At 33.6% G+C, this 24,109-nt stretch overlaps 1 protein-coding gene across 13 annotated transcripts in view; it reads right to left on the bottom strand.

Moving 5' to 3' along the window:
- Pum2 (pumilio RNA binding family member 2) overlaps positions 1–24,109 on the bottom strand; it is an 84,147-nt gene that overhangs the window by 30,817 nt on the left and 29,221 nt on the right. For 12 of the 13 annotated variants that reach the window (XM_074049236.1, XM_020156622.2, XM_074049243.1 and 9 more), the window contains 8 exons: positions 23,753–23,861; positions 20,314–20,501; positions 19,641–19,810; positions 16,625–16,895; positions 16,315–16,408; positions 8,396–8,521; positions 5,622–5,764; positions 3,690–3,828 (listed from right to left, as the gene is read on the bottom strand). In XM_074049236.1, coding sequence (XP_073905337.1) covers positions 3,690–3,828; positions 5,622–5,764; positions 8,396–8,521; positions 16,315–16,408; positions 16,625–16,895; positions 19,641–19,810; positions 20,314–20,501; positions 23,753–23,861 — 1,240 coding nt within the window. The remainder of the gene's footprint in view (positions 1–3,689; positions 3,829–5,621; positions 5,765–8,395; positions 8,522–16,314; positions 16,409–16,624; positions 16,896–19,640; positions 19,811–20,313; positions 20,502–23,752; positions 23,862–24,109) is intronic. The other variant, XM_074049239.1, reaches the window with a different exon arrangement.

Here is a 24,109-nt window from a genome sequence, read left to right on the forward strand (position 1 = left end):
CAACACTATGTAGACGTCACAGTAAAATTACAGTCAAAAAGCATTAATTTCTACTGCCATCAAACACAGTAGAAATTCAATTCAAGTATAATAAACTGTGCTGAGATAAAAACTTCACCACTAAGACTGACATTTTGACATGCATTTTAAGTAAATACAGCAAATCCAACCAAGTAAGCTTTAGCACATTGCTAATAAAACATCCATATTACTGGTAAATCTCAAACTGTATATACCAGTTGATAAGTTTTCACTGGTCCTTGTGGTGTAGTCCTAAATTTAAAGCATACAGAACATAATCTTGTTCAAAAACATTACTGCCTATTTAACATCTCAATCTGAATTAAAAAATAAAAAGTTACCCCATGCAGACATTGGGCTGCACTCTACTAAAAAATTAAACAACACTTTCCTACTTAACTAGTATACATACATTCCCAGAGAGGAATTTTTATACAGTCAATTTCTCCTCTAATTCCTATTCATTTGACTTAAATCTTTCTCAAATTCATTCATTTTCTAAGTTGCCACTACTCTGTCCAACTAGGTCTATGTGGTTGGCCTGTGCTCTTTTACCCTACTGCTTCTACCTACTCTCTTATAGTCATCTTTTCAGAAATTTACATATTTATGTTATGTATGTATGAATGTATGTGGTACTAGGGTTTGAACTCAGGGCCTTGTGCTTGCTACGCATGCAACTGAGTCACTCCCTCAGCCCCAGAGTTATCTTTTAAATAACCAATCTAATACCACAGCCCTTTAAACTTTCCAAAGGATTTAAAAGAAAACACAAAATTTTGAGTATGGCCCACAATGTGATCTGGCTGGTCCCTGGCTATCTTCCTAGTTTCACCTTCTGTTCTAGGGAGAAATAGGTTTCCAACACCTCAAAAGTGCCATGCTTCCTCTTACTATTATTTCCTTGCTATGCAATGTTTTTCTTCCTCCTCTTCCCAACTTAGCTTAACTCATTGCTCATGCACTCATCCATTTGACAAGTATTTATCAAGCAACTAACTACCACATGCCATACAGGATTCTAAGTATCGGGATACAGCAAGGAAAAATAAAAAGAAGTATCTTTAATCCTGAGGAGATTACTTTCTAGTGCAAATAGAAACAAGCAATGAGTTAAAGAGTATAAACTTCAGAGATCACAGCTAAAATTGGACTCCTTTCCCCTTTCTACCGTTAGCTAATATCTAAGACTATCCTACTGCAGTCTTAGTTAGTTCTCAAAAACTCTCAGATCACTTTTTTTATGCCCTGCCTCCCTGTATCTACAATAACTTCAGCTTTATAGTCCATTTCTCAAAAGGCTGTTTCTGCCAAGATCTCTAATTCACAACAGCTCCAAGATAGTAGCTTCCCAGGAAGCAAATATAGCTGGGGTAAAAAAAAAAAGGAAAATAATGAGAATGCCCCCTTACTCTACTATCATTTGCACTTCAGGGACAGCAGTATGAAGCTCTCTCTTATCCAGAGGACTAGACAAGATGATAAACTCAGACCTTAGAATTACAGAGAGAACAGAATGAATACAATTGATATAGGAAGCATTAAAATAACACACAAAAATGCTTATGAGCAATTAATACATAAAAGAAACCCTAAACCATGTAAAAAATCTTTTCCAGCACATTGCACACATTTCTTAAATGATCAGAATAGAATGGAAACTGGAGCTCACAATTCATTAATAACCCATATAATTATAGAAGTAATCCCTTAAAATTTTCAAAATTGAAAACTAGCATACTTAAAAGAAAAAGTGAGTCTGCAGAAATGAAACAGTTACAAGTGATATCTACTGATATTCAAATGCAGCCTTTAAGTTTCACTGTAAGTTACAAACCAAGGCATTTCCTAGCCCCTCCCCCCATATATGTAGCTTGGCTTACCAATACATAACAAATAGGATGCAAAAATAGTTGAATCAGGATATAGAAACTTGCTGTATTTGGATTAATTTTCCCTATGTTTTCAGATGTGCATAATTTTATGTTGTAACTATAAAGATTTGGTGTAATGCATGAGTAAGACAATGAAGTTCATCTAGTCTTCCAAAAACCTTTTCTTTTTATTTTGCAGGTTTGATTAGTTTTCTATGGGTTTTTGTTTTACCAACTATTAATCAGCAAATTTTTAGGACTGTACCTGAAAGCAAACATATAGCTGTTGAAAAAGAATGTAGATAAAATGCATGTAATAACTATTAAATTGTATATAGATATAAATTTCACTTTAAAAACAAAAAATGAGCTGAGAGTGTAGCTCAGTGGAGGGCATGAGACCACAAAAAAATAAAATCAACCAAAACAACAAAAAACACAAACACCACAATGAAACTCAGAAGTCCAAAACCAAAAATCAAATCCAAACAATGGGTTCAATCCTCAGCACAAAAAAATTAACAACAGCAAACAAAGAAAACAAAACAAGTACTGTTTTTCTTTTTGACAGTAGTGGGTTTTTAACTCAGGGCTTTATGCTCTATCACTCAAGTCAGAACCCTAGCCCTTTTTGCTTCAGTTGTTTGTTTTTTTCAGATGGGGTTTTATGCTTTTGCCCAGGCTGACCTGGGACCATGATCCTCTTACCTCTGCCTCCCAATTAGCTGGAATTACAGCATTAGTCACCACACCTGGCCCAAGGATTGCTTTTCTGGCTTAAGAAAAACACACAATGGTAGGAGAGTGGCTCAAGTGATAAGAGAACCTGCCTAGCAAGTGTGAGGTCCTGAGCTCAAACCCCAGTGCTCCCCAAAAAAACAATTATTAAAATTACTATTTTACATACAGTTTCACAGATAGTACTTCACAAAAAAGTACTTTAAGAAAGTTGTACAATGTCAGTGGACAGAAGAGTTTTTCTTTTTTTGATGGAACTGTGGTTTGAACTCAGGGCTTTACACCTGGCAAAGCAGGCACTCTAATGCTCCAGCCATACCTCCAGTCCATTTTGCTCTGGTTATTTTGGAGATGGAGTCTCATGAACTATGATTCTCAAACTGTGATTCTCCCAATCAACTAGGATTACACAGGTATGAGCCACTGGTATCTGGATTTTTAAGTTTTTTTTTTGGGGGGGTGGTACTGGGCTTTGAACTCAGGGTCTTGTGCTTACTAAGACTCTACCACTTGAGTTGTCACACATCCAGCCCAGTGGACAGAAATTTTATACTAAATACAAATAATTAAAAATGCTAGAAATGGGCTAAACAAGACTGAACAATGTTGAAAGTAGAAAATATTAGTTGCAAACTTCTTAATATTAACTAACCAAATGACTATTCCTGCAGTAATAGCAAGTGTGTTTTTTCTTGCATACCAACTCTTAATCAACTAGTTTTATTCCTTGAAGCACTATACTGAAAATTCTGGGATAGGTTTAGCTGGACTGAAGCTGCAGTTCCTGTCATAAACAATAAAAAAAAGGTGGCTGTGTTGAGAATTCTGGTATATGTTTAGAATTCTTGTCAATGAATCTCACAAACTACTGATTTCAACTATTTGCATCTTAGTTCTATATTATTATAAGGTAAGCAAGGCTTTAAAGATACTTTTAAATTTAGTCACTCGAGTTTGACATTTACGAGTTAACATTTTAAGTCTATTTAAATTTCTATAATCCCCCCATCCTTAAACAACAATGAACCCCCACAAAACTGTTAACCAATTATGTACCTGGCATGCCTGTAGCAAGACCCTGGCCAAAAGCCAAAGTTGGATTTGCAGCTGCAGCTGCCGCAAGTGATTCTGCTTGCTGCCCTTGCTGACCCTGATTGGGAGTAAGAGGACGCTGACCAGCTCCAGCACGAAGAACCTACAAAGGACAGATGACTCACTTAAAAACAATTATAAAATCACAAATGTATCTCAGACAAGCATATGTATGTTACAAATATTTTGTGAAGATATGTACATGCAATGAAATTTACCATGAAAAAATTACAAATACTTTAACATCAAAAACATCACTGGGTCCTGACCACTATCTATAAAGAACATGGAGGTTTCTAAAAGGACTTTAGTTAAAAGATACTTGTGGCCAGGTGCCAGTGGCTCATGCCTATAACCCTAGCTACTTAGGAGGCAGAGATCAAAGCCAGCCCAGGCAAATAGTTCACGAGACTCCCATCTTGAAAAAAAAAAAAAAAAAAACCACCATCACCAAAATGTGTTGGCGGAATGGCTGAAGATGTAGGTCCTGAGCTCAAACTCTGGGATTGCAGGAAAAAAAAAAACCAACCCCAGTTATTTGTAATCTTTATTGTCTCACCAAGGGAGAAGGAAGAAAAGAAGAGGAGATGGATGTAAGGTGGAAGGAATAGCAAAATCTCAAGAGATTTAAATTTAGATTTTATTAAAATTACTTTCTAATGCTGAAAACTGAAACATGGGAAGCTTAAGGGAAGAACTTTTCATTCTTTCATGTAGTAAAAACTTCAAATAAAACCAAGTTTTCAGAATTTAGAAACTTTAACAAAAGTGACTAAAAGCTGCTTTTCAACATAAAACCCTAGTGTTAAAAAGCACAAGAAAACATGAAAACAAGGTGTGATGCTGCTAAGGTTGGTGAAGTTTTACTACCTTGTTCCACATAGTTGCTGCAGTGATGCTGTACAACCATGATGACCATAATCATGAATTTCACAAATATTACAATAATTCAGGACAGGGCAGATTCACTGTAAGTTTACCCATATAAGTTAGCAATATGTTTGGCTAAAGATACAGCTTAAAAAAGTATTTTTTTACATGATGCTGTGATATGATGTGCAAGGACTGGACCAAGGGATAGTTTCCACAGTGTCAATATAGCATTAAAATGCATTAAAGGAAACTCAGAATAAAAACCAGCTGACAAGTAAGCAATACCGTATTTATCTTTAAGTTCTTCTTTGGTACAAGCATGATGAATGTGACAGAACTCTGATATTTAGCAACAGAGTGTTCAAATTTATCAAGATAGTTCTTTGACAATATGGCAAAAAAAAAAAAAAACCAACAGTTCTCTGGAAGGAACTGTGGTTTAAAAAAACCCCAAAACTCATGATATTTTGTTTCTATTTTAAGAAATTAAAGGCTACTTTTAGTGGAAATTCATTTTTGATTAAAGTACTTAACTTCTTTTTACAATATTTAATATTTAGTATTAAACTTGCAATTTAAATACCTGGAGAACAATGAAAGGGGTAACCACTTGGATAAGAACATTATTACTATTTTTATTTTTCTAAGACAGGGTCTCACTATGCAGGCCAGGCTAGTCTCAAGCTCATCAACCTCCTGCCTCATCCTTCCAAGTGCTGGGATTACAGGCATGCACTACCATACCCATCTTATCAGCATATTTTCAAAAGAAGTGATAAAAAGCAATTTAAAAACTGCTTGTGATTTAAGAAAGCAAGGTTAACAGAAATATGAATGGAATACATTCAAATCTTTAAGTTTATATAATACTAATCAGAGGGAAAACGTGATAAATAACTGTGTATCAACCATATATCAGGTACCATGTTACATACTGAAGAAACAAAAAGACACATCTTTAATGCCAGGAGCTCATGGAACTTAAAAGATTTCTTAGGTATTACTTAATAAAGGAAGACCTACCTGTTGCTGTCCAGGCTGAGTTTGAGATGCTGCCTGCTGACTGGCGGTGTTGTTTGCAGCAGCTGCAGCTTGTTGCTGAAATAAATTGGCTGGATACACCCCCCACGGAACACCGTAATACTGAGGTGGAACCACTGCTGGACCTAAAACCCCACAAACCCCATCAAAAAGTCACTAGATTTTATACATGAGAGGTCAGTTACCATTCATTACAAAAGAAGACAGGCATTAGTACTCAGAGGAGAACACATATTCTACCCCTTTACACTTGCTACACCCTTTCTACTTTTTCTGATTCTATTAGGAACCAAGTATCATTTCAGTATGCATTTTGTTGTTGTTGTTTGGATTTTTCAGCCAGGTCTCACTATGTAGACCAGGCAGCCTCAATCCTCCTGCCTCTACCTCCCAAATGCTGGGATTACAGCTGTGCATTAACCACTCCTGACTTGGTGTGATTAAAAGATAAATGTGTTCAGGAGTGACTGCAGTGGACTTGTGAGGCAAAACTCAAGACTACCAATTAACTCACAGTACACTAAACAGTCTATTGAACATGTACTCAGTACTAGTTTATGGGTCTAGTACAAACAAAGTAACATATTCAGGGAACATCAGACACAATAAAACTGTACAATTCTTCATATTTGAAACACAGTCACAATTCTTACAAAAAGTAAGTTACATGAAAACAAATGAGACATCAGGGTTTATGCAGTTAGGAAAATCAGACTTGAGTCGAAAACTACATGATATAAGCACAGAGGAAAATAGAGGTAAGAAAGCAAACTAAGAAAAACAAAATTAATTGTTCCTACTCAACTTTGTCAAGGTAGTATTTAATTCCTGTAGAGTAAATGGGATTACACATAGTAAGTAACTAAAGCAATGAACACAATGTCACGATTTTTGACTGATACAACACTCTAATATCTTACCAGTTAAATTTTATGGCATTTAATTTCTATATCCTAAAATACCAAACTCTTAGTTTCACCTGTTTTGGAAGAAAAAGCTTAGCATAACTGATCAAATCACTAAAATTAAAAAAGCTTTGTAAACGTAAAGGCAAAATGTACTTCTAAAGACAGTGAAGTAAGCACAAGTTATAGAGAGGACTACTAAAACACTGGAAAGAATTTATGAAGAAAGTATACATTGTTAAAGCAAAGTAAGTCACATATCCACCAAGGACCTCACTACCCAATGTGACTAGAAGCCACTTGTGCATTGCCCAAATTAAGATGTGCTGAAAGAGTATAATCCACACAGGATTTTCAAGTCTTAGCATGAAAAAAGAAACAAAGAAAAAGAAAATTGGAGGTGGGGGGAGAAGAGATGTCTAAGATTTATTAATTTAAAAAATACTGGCCACATCATGAAATGATAATATTTTGCATATGTTGGACTAAAGCAAACACATTAATGAAATGAATCTGTTCTTTAATTTTATTATGGCTACCAGAAAAATTTCAATTACATTTCTTGGCTCATACTGCATTTCTACTGCACAGCAACGGTGCTAGAAAACCTAGCTCCACAATGTGTAGAATGGCTTATACCCAAACCAAATGACCACTTAAAGGCTGCTTCTTTTAGTCCCATAGGTAAATAGTTCTTCAAATGCATAATATACCAGCATTTTACATACTAATATCAGTGAAAAGCACAGAATCACAGAGTAGATTTCTACACCAAAAGCTAATGACTGACAAGTTAGTTTTCGTCTACCAGCTATGATATCAAACAAGAATTTGAAATTAACTTTTTTCTCTCGCTTTTTAAAAATAAGATCTTGAGTTTGAAAGTTTCCAAACTCCTAGGAAAAGATGAATCATTCAATAGTCATAATAAATAAGTACCAGAAGTGAACTTAATACTTTCTAGGTTAGTGACATCACTTCAGTGATATCTCAGAAAGCTAAAAAAGAAACAGTGACAGCTTTGAGTTTTCAAAGTCAGCCCACCAGCAGACTCACTTCAGTGAATCAAACTTCCAAGGCTGATAGCAGCCCATTCTTGCATCTTTAACCAACATAAACCTTACCTAACACTCATTTCTGTCTCTAGTTGACTCAAGTCAAGACAAACTTTCACAATGTTATAAATTGCTTTGCTCAGTAAGACTGTACCTGACTAGCACACAACTCTCCATTACTTAAATAAGTAATAAAAGAGAGCTTTGTTTTTGACAATTTTCAGTAAGTTCTTTCCAACTCTACCCTACCTATTTATTTGTACATTTGAACAATGCTCAAGAAACTTTCTAGACATGCATTCTCCCCAAATTTCTGAAGCTCTTTATACTCTACTCAATCTCAGTATTCAAACTACCTATCTCTAGTTTATTTTCTGAAAAGTAATTTTACTTTGCATTGTCTCTGTATTGGGATTGGTTATTAAAATGGAGATGGCGTGGTCAACAGCATAACACCTCTAAATCTACAAAATGGAAATGTAAACAAGGAACATAGAGGGAGGAAAAAGACACTGCTCTGGAACTGTGGGCATGGCTCCAGTGGTAGAGCTCTTGCCTAGCAAAGTGTGAGGTCCTGAGTTCAAATCCCCTTAGGAAGAGTTACTGCTTTGATGTTTCCCTGTTGCATTACACTAGAAAAATAGGAATTAACTCCCTAAAAACTTCAGTACATCTCTTGACAATGTTTTAGTTTTCCCTAGGAATTCCAAACTGCTCAAATAGATAAAATTAAAAAAAGCTTAAACAAAAAATTAAACTAATCCATAGCACAGAATGAGGATGAATAATAAATTACCTGCTAATGTTGCTGCTGCAGCCAATCCTGCTGCAGTATACGGATCGGTCCCTGGAGGAGCAGCACTAATAATATATGGATTTGGCACAAATGCAGCTGGAGCAAGGCCTGCTGAGAATACACCAGCTATATTTAAAAGGGGGAAAAATAATGAATAAAAATGTGAAGTATTATTTTCTTCATTAGATAAAAATATCTCTATTCTGAATCTGGTGGGGGGCAGAGTATGATTAACAGTTCAAGTTTTTACTAAGTAATTCTGACTGACTCTATAAAGCTTTTCATTTAGGAAACAGGGGTTATCAGCAGCTGTCCTGTAGGAATTTTTGAGAATTAAATCCAATATTAAATATGAAATGGCTGTATATCATCAGCACACAGTAATTCAATAGTAATTTCTTTTTCAATCTTTGTTAAGCCATACTATGAGCTTAATATATATTAACTCATACTATGAGGAATTTAATAGTGAGGAAGGAGGATCTGCTCTTAGAAAGCACTCCATTCAATGAGAAAAAAAGTCAATTAGCAATTAGAATATAAGTGCTAATTCAGAGAGAGGAGGGATATCTAGTAAACTTTTGAAAGGAATGATAAGATGGAACAATGTATAGAGTAAATAAAATAAAACTGGAGCTATAATCAGAATGAAGACTCATGAAGAGCTTCTTGGTTCACACTAAGTAGTTTGGATTTTGCCCTCAAGGCAACAGTGAAACATAGAAGTTTAAAGAAGAGTGAATTTAAACCCACTTCTGCATCTAATATATTCCCGTATGGATTTAGTAAAAGCTAAGAAGATTTTAAAGTGTACATTTGCAGTAAGTACTCTTAGTAAAAGGAAAAAAACTCTTGATTCTTGATTATTGAAGCATCACCGTATAGACCTTGCACTTGTTACTGAAAAAGTGTTTACACGGTTATCTCGTCTGGAAAGTAAGTAAAACCAGTGCCAAAGTAAGGAAATAATGAATAATGATGTATTTAAAGTTAAAGATCCAAGGGACCAAATCTAAAAGATGGTGGACATGGAGGAATATGAGTGTAAAAGTAGCTAAACATAAAGTAATCTTTAAAAGGTACCCAAAAGGAAAATAAATCTTAAAATCTAGGCTTTAAAATGAAGATTCTGAAACTTCTACTTTGAAACAATATTATGTTAGCTTTCAAAATTTTTCACTTTGAGCCACAATATATGAAATACATTTCACACTACCTATAGTCTACACACACATAAGAGTATATGCCACAAACAAGTCCAGCAGAAATGCTCTGGGTAATATTGTATTGCATGCAATATTTCTACTTATTACTTCCTATAGCCCATTTAACTAAAAAATATATAGGCCATAACCTGCACATTGATTTCACATCCAGACACCATACAGTCATTTAAAAAATCTGCTTTTTACAAAGGAATCAAGAATTAAACTGTAAGTTTAGTGAAATCCTTACATTTAAAAGTCATTTTGAACTACTCCCTAGGTCAAAGGTTTCAAGATTCTCTCTGGCTCATCTATCATGAATTTCTTTATTACAAGAACAGAAAATTATGTATTAGAACACATATTCTACTTATACTACTAAAAATCTAGGACATATGCTTTTTAAAAAATATTTTATGGTTTTATCATGAAAAAAGTGTTTTAAACAGTTAAAATATTATTGACGTATATAAACTAGAAAATAAAAGTCCTTTATTATATCCTTCTCAATTCTTAAATGCATATACACTCATGTATTTTATATTCTAGTCTATAATGGTATTTTAATATGCTTTTTCCACCCTAACAACTAATCATAGATCTATGTCAACAGACACAATCTTAGCTCATTCTTTTTTTAAATTTTTATTTTTTTATTATTCATATGTGCATACAATGCTTGGGTCATTTTTCCCCCCTGCCCCCACCCCCTATCCCTCTCCCTCTCCCCCTCACCTCCTCGATACCCGGCAGAAACTATTTTGCCTTTATCACTAATTTTGTTGAAGAGAGAGTAGAAGCAAAATAGGAAGGAACAAGGGTTTTTGCTAGTTGAGATAAGAATAGCTATACAGGGAGTTGACTTCCATTAATTTCCTGTGCATCTGTGTTACCTTCTAGGTTAACTGTTTTTGATCTAACCTTTTCTCTATTCCTGGTCCCCTTCTCCTATTGGCCTCAGTTGCTTTTAAGGTATCTGCTTTAGTTTCTCTGCATTGAGGGCAACAAATGCTAGCTAATTTTTTAGGTGTCTTACCTATCCTCGTATCTCCCTTGTGTGCTCTCGCTTTTATCATGTGCTCAAAGTCCAATCCCCTTGTTGTGTTTGTCCTTGATCTAATGTCCGCATATGAGGGGAACATAAGAGTTTTGGTCTTTTGGGTCAGGCTAACCTCACTCAGAATGATGTTCTCCAATTCCATCCATTTACCAGCAAATGATAACATTTCGTTCTTCTTCATGGCTGTATAAAATTCCATTGTGTATAGATACCACATTTTCTTGATCCATTCGTCAGTGGTGGGGCATCTTGGCTGTTTCCATAACTTGGCTATTGTGAATAGTGCTGCAATAAACATGGGTGTGCAGGTGCCTCTGGAGTAACCTGTGTCACAGTCTTTTGGGTATATCCCCAAGAGTGGTATTGCTGGATCAAATGGTAGATTAATGTCTAGCTTTTTAAGTAGCCTCCACATTTTTTTCTAGAGTGGCTGTACTAGTTTACATTCCCACCAATAGTGTAAGAGGGTTCCTTTTTCCCTATACCCTCGCCAACACCTGTTGGTGGTGGTATCACTAATGATGGCTATTCTAACAGGGGTGAGGTGGAATCTTAGTGTGGTTTTAATTTGCATTTCCTTTATTGCTAGGGATGGTGAGCATTTTTTCATGTGTTTTTTGGCCATTTGAATTTCTTCTTTTGAGAAAGTTCTGTTTAGTTCACTTGCCCGTTTCTTTATTGGTTCATTAGTTTTGGGAGAATTTAGTTTTTTAAGTTCCCTATATATTCTGGTTATCAGTCCTTTGTCTGATGTGCAGCTGGCAAATATCTTCTCCCACACTGTGGGTGTTCTCTTCAGTTTAGAGACCATTTCTTTTGATGAACAGAAGCTTTTTAGTTTTATGTAGTCCCATTTATCTATGCTATCTCTTAGTTGCTGTGCTGCTGGGGTTCCATTGAGAAAGTTCTTACCTATACCTACTAACTCCAGAGTATTTCCTACTCTTTCATGTATCAACTTTAGAGTTTGTGGTCTGATATTAAGATCCTTGATCCATTTTGAGTTAATATTGGTATAGGGTTATATACATGGATCTAGTTTCAGGTTTTTGCAGACTGCTAACTAGTTTTCCCAGCAGTTTTTGCTGAAGAGGCTGCTTTTTCTCCACAGGATATTTTTAGCACCTTTGTCAAAGACAAGTTGGTTATAGTTGTGTGGCTTTATATCTGGGTCCTCTATTCTGTTCTACTGGTCTTCATGTCTGTTTTTGTGCCAGTACCATGTTGTTTTTATTGTTATTGCTTTGTAATATAGTTTGAAGTCAGGTATCGTGATACCTCCAGCGTTGTTCTTTTGACAGAGTATTGCCTTGGCTATTCGTGGCCTCTTGTGTTTCCATATAAATTTAACGGTAGATTTTTCAGTGTCATTGGAATTTTGATGGGAATTGTATTAAACATGTAGATTACTTTTGGGAGTACAGACATTTTTACTATGTTGATTCTACCAATCCATGTAGCTCATTCTTTTAAATTAACATATACTATACTCTATCATAGAAAAGAAACGTTAACCAGTCTACTACTGAAACACATTTAGATGTTTTAAAATCTCTTGCCATAAATAATGCTATTAGGATTTTTAACTACACAGGTCTGTGTACTATGCTGTATTTCTGAAAATTTACTTATCTAGGTAGGCAAAAGCATAAATTCTTACTCCCTATTTCCAGATTACCCTCTAGCCAAGTTGTACCAATTTATATTCCTATCAAGAGTATATCAGTATGCACGCACTCTTGCCAAAGTAAGACCTTATCAAACTTTTAAAATAGTTGTCAATTTGATAAGGTAAAACATTAAAACAACAAAAGCAACCACTTTATCTTCGAAGCAAAATGTATTGTTTATACCTTTGTTTTTCCTCATTTAAAATTTCAATCTGAGAGGAAGAAGAACCAATTATCTCTATGCTATTTTCCAAATAACCTCTCTTAAGTAATTGATTCGAAAAGTCAATTAATTAAAAATGTATGCCAGCACTCTACTCTAAACACACATACAGAGACAAACACCTAGTTAAGAGTATTCTTGTCCACTGGTCTTGTAATAAGACCAGTGCTTCGTTGTTTTAATCACTGTAAATAATTGTTTTAAAATATGGTTGAGCAAGTCCTCCTCCATTTAGTTTTCCACTAATATTCTAATTTTACTTTTCTGAGGCAAACATCAAAACCAAAAATTTAAGTTTCAAACAAACCAGCCAAACAATCCCTGTTGGGATTCTGAGCAGGAGTACATTAAATCCATACACTGACTTAGGGAGAACTGGTATCACCACAATGTTCCCAAAATAGCATGTAGCTGCATTTACTTAAGAGATCAGGAAAAATTGTAGTTTTCTATACAAATCCAGTATATCCTTACTCCATACTCTACTCTATAGCTTTTAATTTCTCATGCCCTGTTTACTATGGATTATTTCAGTATTCTGAGATATTTCCTAGGTTTTATTTCCTTGTTTATTTAGTCCTAAGTGATAGCAAGTCAGTTATGTAATCCACTCAGAATTTTTTAAAATAATTTTTATTTATAGGATCCAGAAATGGTTCATTTTCACATTATTTTGCAGATTCAAGACTTCTAAATGACTTATGATAACCTATTAATAACCTATTAATGATCTGAATAAATTTTTAACATTCTTTATATACATCTTAAGTATAAACTCTATTGTTATTACTTTTTACTCAGCTCTACCACTTGAGCCACACACCCAGCCCTGACTCTTATTTGCACTGTCATTTTTGTTTAAAACACTATCTTTTGTGAATTTCTCTTGTCCCACCTGTCCATCAAATGTTATCATGATCCCTCAATGATATTCTATACAATCAAACCTCCAAACCAAGTCTTCAATTAGTGGCTCGAGGGCTCTTACCTTACATGGTTATCAAGATGGCAAACTCCAATTCTGGTATTTTGTTTATTCTTCTTCTAGCCCTTTTGTAGACTTTATTCTCAACCACCTAGACAATTCTGCCTTTTTCTTTGAGTTCATGAGCGGATGCTCTGTGTCTCTCCTGTCTCTTGCTCCCTCTGAGTGTAGACGTCCATTTAAAAAATATATTGTATTTATTCTTTCTGACCAATTCTATGGGCCAGTTTTCTAATTTTATACAACTAAGAACAATTCTAACATTTTAAAATGGTTCAAAGATGGAAAGTGTATGAAATTTGAATTTATATGACCGTAAGTCAAGTTTTATCAGAACAAGGTAACTCAGTCACATATTACCTATGACCACTTTCATGCTACAGCAATATAGTAGTTAGTTGTGACAAACAAAATGGATTGCAAAGCTTAATATAACTTGGTTCTTTATAAAAAAAAGTTTGTCAATTCCCATTCTAGAAGAATCTAAAGAGTTACACTGACCAATAAGGCAGTTGAAAGAGACACACAACCACTGAGCATTTTAAGTGTAACTAACCTAATTTGAAATCATGAAAATGCAGACCTGCTTTTACACTTTATATGAAGAATGCAAAAGCTCAATGGAAAGTTTTATATTGATTGTATTTTATAATCAATAGAACTAAGATTATAATTATGAGCTCAGTTTTGACAAATTATGCTTTCTTAGACACATTTCCAGTTTATTCAGGTTTTCTATTTTATTTGCATCTAGTTATCTAGATGGTTTCAGAGTTGTCTGTCACAGCCTTTTTTTTTTGGATAGAGCCCTGGCCTTGCTAGGCAGGGGTTCTACCACTTGAGCCACACCCCCATCCTTTTTTGCCTTTAGTTATTTTTCAAACAAGGTCTCGCCCTTTTGCCTAGACTAGCCTGAACTCTGACCCTTCTATTTATGCCTCCCACATAGCTGTGATGACAATGTACCACAAAGTTCATTCTTTGTCTTGCCACATCTTTAAGGATCAAGTAAGTTCAATGTTAGTTAATATACTCCGACATCTAAAAATACATACTAATGCAAAGTCCTAAATAAAACATTAGCAATTGAAAGAATGTGCTAAAATAATTATACGCAAGTTACTTCTTATTCTAACAATTGAAGGATGATTCAACGATCAGAAAATGTCATTCATAAATTCTAATATATGATATTCAAGAGATTATTTGTAGATACTAGTTTAGATAGAAAAAATAATATACCTAAGAATAAAATTATCAAGAAATATGCAAACTTACACAAGAAACTTTAAAGCACTCATAAATGACAATGAAACATACTTGCACAAAAGTAAAGATACACTCTGTCCTGAGTAAGACTACTTAATGACACAAAGATGCTAATTTTCCCTAAATTAATGAAATTATTTAACCTGATCTCCTGTACGTACACAGGATTCTAAATTTCATACAAAAGACAGCAAAGAAGCAAGAAAACTTTAAAAATCCAAAACACAAGAGCCTGTCAAATATTAGAACACATTATAAAGTATCAAGTAATAAAAACTGCTGCATTCCATGAATAGTACAAAGAATCAGTACATTTTTAACAAGAGAACGAAGGATTTAGTACACACATAAAAGGGGCTGAGGAAAGAGAAAAGAAACAGGGTCAGAGTGGATGCTGCTATTAGAGACAACTATAAGTATGGACTAGTCAAAAGTAAAATGAGACCTGAATTGACACAGAGCAATGCAAAGTTAAGAGAAGAGAACTAACTTGGTCTTGTATATCCCCCCCTCCACAGATTCTGATGTTAAAAAGTATGCACAACTTTTCAACCAGGAAACAAACCTTTAGCCAAAAATCAGATATAAATAGTTAGACAGATCTGCACAGATAAAATGACATAGAACTATACACATATATGTATTTGTGTGTGTGTGTGTGTATATATATATATATATGTATATATATATATATATATATATATACACACACATACATATATATAAAACCTATGTCATATTAGTGGTTTTGATGCTGAACTATAATTATATAAGAAGCAGTCATTGAGGCAACTGGAGAAAGGGATATGGGAACCACTCTGTTCTCTTTGCAATTTCATATGAATCTATAATTATTTCAAAATACAAAGTAAAAACAAATTGCCTTCACCTTATTTCACTCACATTCTACTAGGAAAGGTCAGAATCAGAGGTTGGGAGGGAAAAAAACTAATAAAACAGCTACTAGATCAAGATTTATCTGCATAAATAAACTGTAAAGGTTTGCACTTGGTGGGAGAACAAAAAAAGAAAAACAGACAAACCCCAGCTTGTACCAAATACTTATAATAATTCACTTTAAAGACTAGAGTTCAAAAATCAAATAGCTTAAACTATTTTTAAGAAATTTCCTTGGAATTACTATTTCCAAACAATTTTTAAAATGAACTTTTAAGAATGAATATTCTGACTGGATAAGAGGTAACTACATTTGAATTCCCAGGCATTTGACTCTCAACACCACACTGGGAAAAACATTACTTATGTGCTAGTGACTTTTATCAAGTAATATATTTTTATTTAACCAACAACACAAATAATAATCAGAAATAATTTTCTATAGTTAATATCCATACCCTTGTTGTATAATCTATTACAATTCATCTCAATGAGATGCTTCAAAAAGTAACAAACTATCAACAAACCCAATAAATGAAAAATGAAACATTTAACCACTTTAACAAGATTTTCCTAACAACCTAGTCAAAAGATAATTATAAAGACTCACCTATATGTGGCTGCTGAGCTGCTGCTAATGCATATTGCTGCTGCTGAGCTGCAGTTAACTGTTGAACTGTTAGTGCATTAGTCCTCTGAAAGAGCTATCAGGGAAAATATTTAAAACAAAAGTGTCAAAACATTTCACTTCTAATCAGATTACTGTGAATAAAGTGTTTTAAAATTTATTTGAAGATTTTCTAAAGTGCGAGGATAATTATCAATAAAACATTAATTGTTTAGGAATTTCTATCATCCATGTCAGTGCCTCACAGCATTTCAGACAGTTAAAAGGAGCTTTTTAAAGGACCATGCTTTACCTGCTGCTGGGAATTGTAGTCAAAAAGGCCTACAGTAGCTCCTGAAGAATCCATGGGTACCTGATTACCAGGATAGTCAAACTGTAAAGAATCCAGACCAACTTGTTCCATGGCATCCAGATTCTGAGTTTCAGGATTTGAAAATTCTTCAACAAGTGGTTTATTAGCTGTAGGATTAGGAAGAGGACCCAATCCTTCTGGGGGATTAGTATTGGGGCCAAGGCGCTCAACTATTTCAGTTGGAGAGGCTTGACGACTTCCAGGAGTACGACTAAATAAGGAAAATCAAAAATTATTATGAGTAAAAGTAGCAAGTCAAAAGGGAAAGTATGAAGACCATGAAAAATAAATGGTCCTAAAATACAAAGAGCAAATAAGGGAGTCTGGGTCTCCAACAATTCCAATTCATTACACTTTTTCCTATTTAATGTTACTACTTCTTAAAAGTTGACACAGTTTCTGTATTTTTAGTACTATTAATAATCACCTTTTGAATATGAATGACATAACTTATAGGTAAGAAATACTAGTCAATAGGTATTATATTAATATAGGCCTATTATTACCTGAAACCTTTGTCTCAAATCCTATATGAAATGGATGAGAAGTATGTATTTGCTAGTAAGTAGCAAATACAGAAAGACTCGAAACCAAATCCTACCCATCATACATACTGTTGTGCTGTCCTCTACAACATAATTTCACCCTAACACCTCGCTTAGTAATATTTATGGAAAAAAAAAATGACCACAGATTATTATAATTTTCATGATTTAAGGGAATAAAACATGGGATATGAGAGAACACAGCAGTGAAAAAGATAAAAGGTTAACTCCTGACTTTTTTAAAAGCTGAAACCAAAGTAAATGCAAATATGTAACATTTATCAAAAAGTATAGAGTATGAAAAATCATTCACACAAAAAACCAAAATGAAACAAAAAACCTTTATCATACTATAGCCTCCTTAGTTTTCCTAAGAAACTCATTAACATTGGTCTAAATTTTAAGCATTGTTTTCTCCATTATAACTTTCATATTTTAAACTACTTTTAATCCTCATTTAGAGTCTTTTTTTCCTACATAAATATTTTATATAGGCCCCTTTTCCTTAGCCAAAAAAAAAAAAAAAAAGGTTTATGGCTTGAGGGAACCATGAATTCCCCAGAGTATATTGAAGCATAATCATATTAAGTAATGGCAATGAGTGTTCTACCTGTTAATGCCAGTTGTTATATTCATCTAACTGGCCCTAACTTCAAGTGCTCTTCCATTGGCGTAATTTGCTAACATGAGCACTATGAAAAGCAATTCCTAATAATAAGAACTTTCCTCCAGATACCTAAATGAGCATATATTTTATTTAACAGTCAACCACTCTCATTGCAACGTTAGAAGATTTCAGTCATTTCCCCTTTAACCACAACTAACTTGCATGGGAAAACTTTTAAGGTTCATTTTTCTTTCAAAATATATGGGAAGAAAACACTACTAAAAGAATTTTCCTTCAAGTCAACTACTTAAAAAAAAGCCTATGATAGTTCTTTACCTCATTTCAGCTCTACTCCAGCAATTTATATACTGATGATACATTAGTTAAGATTCATATTAATAATATGCTGACAGAGACCATATGACCAGTTATTCTTTTAAAAAATTTTTACACTGTCAAGTAGTGACTAATATACTTAAGATACTTAAACAATTTCAAATGCATATTCAAAACTTAAAGAAATAAAATTAGAATGCTAATAAAGTTCATATTCATATTTTAATGGAAAAAGTATAACCTTTTACACAAAATAACTCAAGACAGCAGAAAGCAGGACACATAAGAAAATAATCATTGTGCTATATCAGTGGTGCTATTTTCTTGCTATAGTTAATGGTGTATTAACACTTCAATTATAAATATATAATCTGAAAGGTTTATAATCAACTGAGTTTTAAGTACATGTCTTTCAGTAACACTTAAGATTACATAGTAAAAGAAGAGCAAAATCAGGAAAAAGTTCTAAAACAAACTGGAACATTAAATTTATTTCTTGTTAAAAGAGGTTTATTGGTTTTGGATGCTCTTTTTGCACTCAGAATGGATGGAAATGGCACACTTTATGAAGCATTGTTATGCTGCTCTGGTAATTAAAGCCAATAAATATAAAAGTATGTAACTCACCATGAACCTATACTCTATTATCTAAAATTTCATGGTTCACAAGATCTCAAAGAAACAGTTCATTTTCAGGTAAAGGTTCTAAAGCATCTGAATACTGAAGTGTGAAGTACAGGATCAGTATGAAACAACAACTTCCTAATACATAGATAAATGCACACAGCCACATTACCTAATTTAATACTAAAGGTTAAAAGAAACTAACTCATTTAACTGCCTAAATACGTAATTAAAAAATTATTAGCTTAAAGAAATCTTAACTTAAAACTAACTTTTTAAAGTCTCAAATGTTTCTCGGTTTCTGTTTGAAGGAACAAACCTAAGTATTAGCATAAACTCATATATTTTAAGAAAGATCACTGTTCCTAAAGTAATTATGACAGATTTCTAAGATTAAAAATTAAGTGGGAAGGGGGAAAGAGAATGAGGGAGTAAGTACAGGAATAGAAGAGAAAAAGTCTACATTTGAATGGTGCTCAAAAGCAATCCCACGAGGAGAGGGGAAAAATCAGATTAAATCTGTAATCCTCTAAATTGTAGCAGAAGAAAAAATTCAAATTTGGACTATCACATTAGCCAAAAAGTAATGGCAGCCTCTAACATTACTCCTTTAACAGAATGTACTGTTGTAGATACTGTTTTGAAGACTTCTTTTTGATGGCTCATAATCATTAATTTTCCTTATGAAATAAAGTGTTTCTTTCTCCCGATTAACACAAGATACAAAGGAAAAAAGTAAACCTAAATTGGAAAAAAAAAAGAAAAATCTAAATCAACCACACCAACTGATTATAATAAACCCTAAGACAATATGCTTTTCTTCTTGAGAAAGTTAAAAGCTTACTTAAAATCTTTGCAATCGGCATCCATTCCATTTGGTAAACCTCTGCCATTTATTTTAGAATCATCATCATCTCCTTGTTTAAGATCTCTGTTTTGGTCCTCCTCAAATGGAGAAGCCTTGCCTTTTTGATCTCCTTTCTCAGGTCCATCTGTTTCAGCATCTCTAGTGCCCTGAGGAAAAAGAATCTGTTTGATTCTGAATACTTAATAAAACACACAAAAAAAGCACTATTAGGTGCCCTAAAACTACACCTACAGTGCATGTAGACAATAAAGGCATTGAATCTTATTTTAAGTTCATTGTTAACTAATTTAGCAAAGTCCAAAAAATTGAGTACAACTGGTGATTTATAACAGAAGGGTTAAGGCAACCTTAACTATAGCGGTGCTGGAAAAGCAGTAACACCACAACTAGATTAAGATATTTAATTAATAGTTTTATTTAGTTAGAGATCAAGAACTATTAAGAATAAATCATTTTTATTTGCAACAATGTTTTAAAATTATTTGATTTTTGTAACATGGTTAAAATAAATTATTTCCAATGGTTCTATTATCTCATGTCTTTCATGAGGTGGACAATGAACAAAGTACAAATAGCAACAAAATTTCCTTCAGCTGTAGAAGAAAAGCTACCAAAAAACATCAAACATTCACCTATTCAAAATACTTACAAAAGTTCCCTTCCTATATCGAGAATCCAATTTATCAGCAGGAGAAGAACTTAATACATATTCTACCATGCTCACGCCAAGGCCTCCACTTTCAGATCGCGGAGACAGAATTGCATTTACTTCACTGTTTCCATGAAAACCCTGTCCAGATCTTCTCTGTACCATAATAGGCTGGGACATTGAATGATCTGTTTGGAGAAAAAAATACAGTAACATATTAGTACTTTTAAGCTAAACAAAATGTAGTAATACAAAGTAATATAATAAAGAAAAACTAGCACTTAATTTTAAATATTATCATTACAATCTTATAAAAAGTTTTTCTTTCTGTTGAAACTCACTGGCTGGGGTCAATGAGTATTTTTCTCTTAGAAGCACAGATACATTATTTATTGATTTGCATATGTTGAACCATCCCTGCATCCCTGGGATGAAGCCAACTTGGTCATGGTGAATGATCTTTCTGATATGTTGTTGGATTTGGTTTGCCATTATTTTATTGAGGATTTCTGGATCAATGTTCATTAAGGATATTGGCTTCTAGTTCTTTTTGGATATGCCCTTATCTGGTTTGGGGATGAATGTAATACTGGCTTCATAGAATGAGTTAGGCAGTGTTCCTTTCTTTTCTATTTCATGGAAAAGTTTAAGGAATATTAGCTCTTCTTTAAAGATTGGTAGAATTCAGCAGAGAATCTATCAGGTCCTGGACTTTTCTTTTTTGGGAGACTATTGCTGCTTCAGTTTCATTATGTGTTACAGATCTTTTTAGGTGGTTAATATCCTCTTGGTTCAGTTTTGGATGGCCATAGGTATCTAGAAATTTGTCCATTTCTTCAAGACATAGCAAAAACACTATGTTCTCTTTTATCTTTTATGTTTTCTCTTCAATAAAATCAGAGAACAAGAGGGTAGAACAGGTTCTGCCTGGAAGCGGAGGTGGGAGGGAGAGGAAGGTGGCCCAAATAATGTACATGCATGTAAATAAACGGAAAAACAGTAAAATAAAATGAAAAAGAAAGTACAGATATAAACAGTCATTTGGTGATAAATAAGTAAAAGCCTATGCAAAGAACAGTTAAACCAAACCAAAAAAAGTCAGTGTAAGCAGAAACATGAACCTGTAAGATGAGTGGCTTGTAAATATTGTATTAAAAAGTTCATCTTCTGTTGGTGAGTCATTACACAACAATTCATAATGAAAACCTTTAGTGATAAAAATAGAAAAATAAAAACAACTCCTTCCAAATGGTTAGTATTTCTTAAGATCACAGTATTGGACAGCTTTAGAACATACTGCTGTAACACTATAAACACAAATGGATATTTGAAAAAAATCAGTAATATTATCCACCTGATATAAACACCTTTTCTATATTTGTTTCATGAAAAGGCAATTATTTAAAATTTGAGAGCTAGAAGAATACAAATACAATTAACACATTTGAGGCAACATTCAACTCATTTGTGTTGAAATTCTTATAAAGGGAGCAAGAAGCAACCAGTTGCCTATGGCTCATTTGTGTGCAGGTACAATACTCAATATTAGGTCTAGACCTTAAATTACCTAGGCTGAATACCACCAGGGTATTCAGTTATCATTTCATTAAAAGCAGTAATTCTGAAATCATTGCTATTTTTGTTAAGCCATATTAAAACATTTCCATTTCAGTACCTGTTTCCATAAGAGATTAATCACTATATACTTTCCTTCAATCATTCATCTACATAGCTCAAATATTGTTTTATTATCTCTTGTATGCCAGACTTTGTGCTACATATGGAGAATCCAAGATCAAAAAAGACAGTCTCTCTCCTCAAAAAGAACACAGATTTAAGAGGACAATTATAATACGATAAAAGTCCTTCAATCATACTATGAGAACAGTAAAGGTGGGACATTTATTCTTCCCAGTCTTGAGTGAATTGCAAAGGAAGTGACAGGCTGAATAGGAAGGGTAAAAGTTACAAAGTGAGCTAATGAAGGTGGAATGAGAGCACTTACAGATACCAGCATGTTTCAAGGCCTGGAAGTGCTAAGAGAACATCATCAAATTGACTATCAAAAGTATACTGCTTTAGTTGAGGAGTACGGTATATGATTAAGCCTCCTGCAGTTATAGAAAGAGAATCTTTCTTAGAATTACAATTCCTTTAGAACAAGAAATGCATTATTCAAATTTGTTTGCGTGTGGCATCCAACAAACGTTAGGCAAACAAAATCTCATTTGTTCCTAATTTTCTCAAGTTTTCTGTTAAAAGACTAACATCAAAATTTTGTCAATGTAATGGTTTAGAAGTAATACAAGAACTGACTAATATTATAAATTTGATATTTTTTCTAGCACCCATCTTGAAAACAATCTTTTATTCATTGGTTGTGCATAAGATGCTTTTGCTTGTGAATACCTTAAAAACTGTTTAGCTCCAGTGAAGCCATTATCCATTCAACTTCCAAAACATGTGCACCCATCAAGTTATCAAGCACATGTGCTCTTAGAACATGTATCCCATTCAGTTTGTAGAGTATTTTAAATTGTCTGTCTAAAATATATTAGTTCTAATTAAAAAAAAAAACAACAAACAAGTCTTTAGAGCAAGAATCAAATCTATCTCCAAATCTGGCACATTACATGCTACATATTGGTTGAACTCAAGGAATATTTTCAGTTTTTAAGGAAATATCTATCTACTGGATGTTAACACAGTTTCTGATCTATTTTGACTGAAAAAAAAAAAAATCACTAAAGTTTTCTACAACTTCCTAACTTTTAGGCAACTACCTTAGTGTAACAGTAACAAATTTTAAAGCTATAAAATTGTTTAAAATCTTTTAATATATTTTAATAACCTGAAGAATAAAAGAGCACAGGGTAATTTGCACTCAAAATGTAAGACTAATTTGGTAATTATCACCTGAGAATTCATTGTTTTATTACTTTGGTCATTTTGCATAGCTTAAGCAAGCTGTATTAAACTCAATAATAAAAAGGCAAAACTTATTTGTAAAATACATGTTGATAATTCTATCTACACATCTCTCAAATTTTACTGATCAGAAACATTACTTAAAAAATATAATGGCAAACTGGCTTTAAGAATATTAACTGTGCTTCTGAATTTACCAAAAAAATATAGTGACTCTTGCAAGCTAAGTTCCTTTTCCCTTAACAATTTTTTTTCCTTTGCAGTAGTGGAGTTTGAACTCAGGGCTTTGAATTTAATGTGATAAACTCCTCCAATCAATTAAATGTACTAAGTAAAAGTGTGCTGTCCGATAACAGTAACTCTGCCCTAAGAAAATGTGAATCATAATGACTTACAAAAAATCCTCAATGAAGACACCACAAGTTTTCACCACAAATTGTGTAGAGATAGACAGGGTTCTAAAAAACAGTGGAGTCTATTTATAATTCTCACACAAACACCAGTAACTTACGAGAAGTTCCCCATGCAGTCTCTCTCCATTCGTCATCCCCAAGAAATATGCCTTTTTGTCCATCTTTTGTTGAATCATCAGGTTCCCAAAATTTTTTGGTAGGCAAAAGCTATTTGGGAGGAAAAGCAATTCACATTTTAAATCTTATTCTAATTGCAAAGATTCAATATTTAAGGAATAGCAAACATCATCGATATGTACACATTAGTTTTTGACTAAAAGAAAAAAAATCGAAATTCAGAGTGATCTAATTTCTAAGTTGGCTCATTAATAGTAAATAACTCCCTACTTACGTTTATGCACTGGCTCTAATAATTCTTGATCTAAATATTAATCAACATCCACTTCTGACCTTAG

The sequence above is a fragment of the Castor canadensis genome, chromosome 12 (genome assembly GCF_047511655.1).
Source record: "Castor canadensis chromosome 12, mCasCan1.hap1v2, whole genome shotgun sequence".
In the NCBI taxonomy this organism is placed as follows: Eukaryota; Metazoa; Chordata; class Mammalia; order Rodentia; family Castoridae; genus Castor; species Castor canadensis.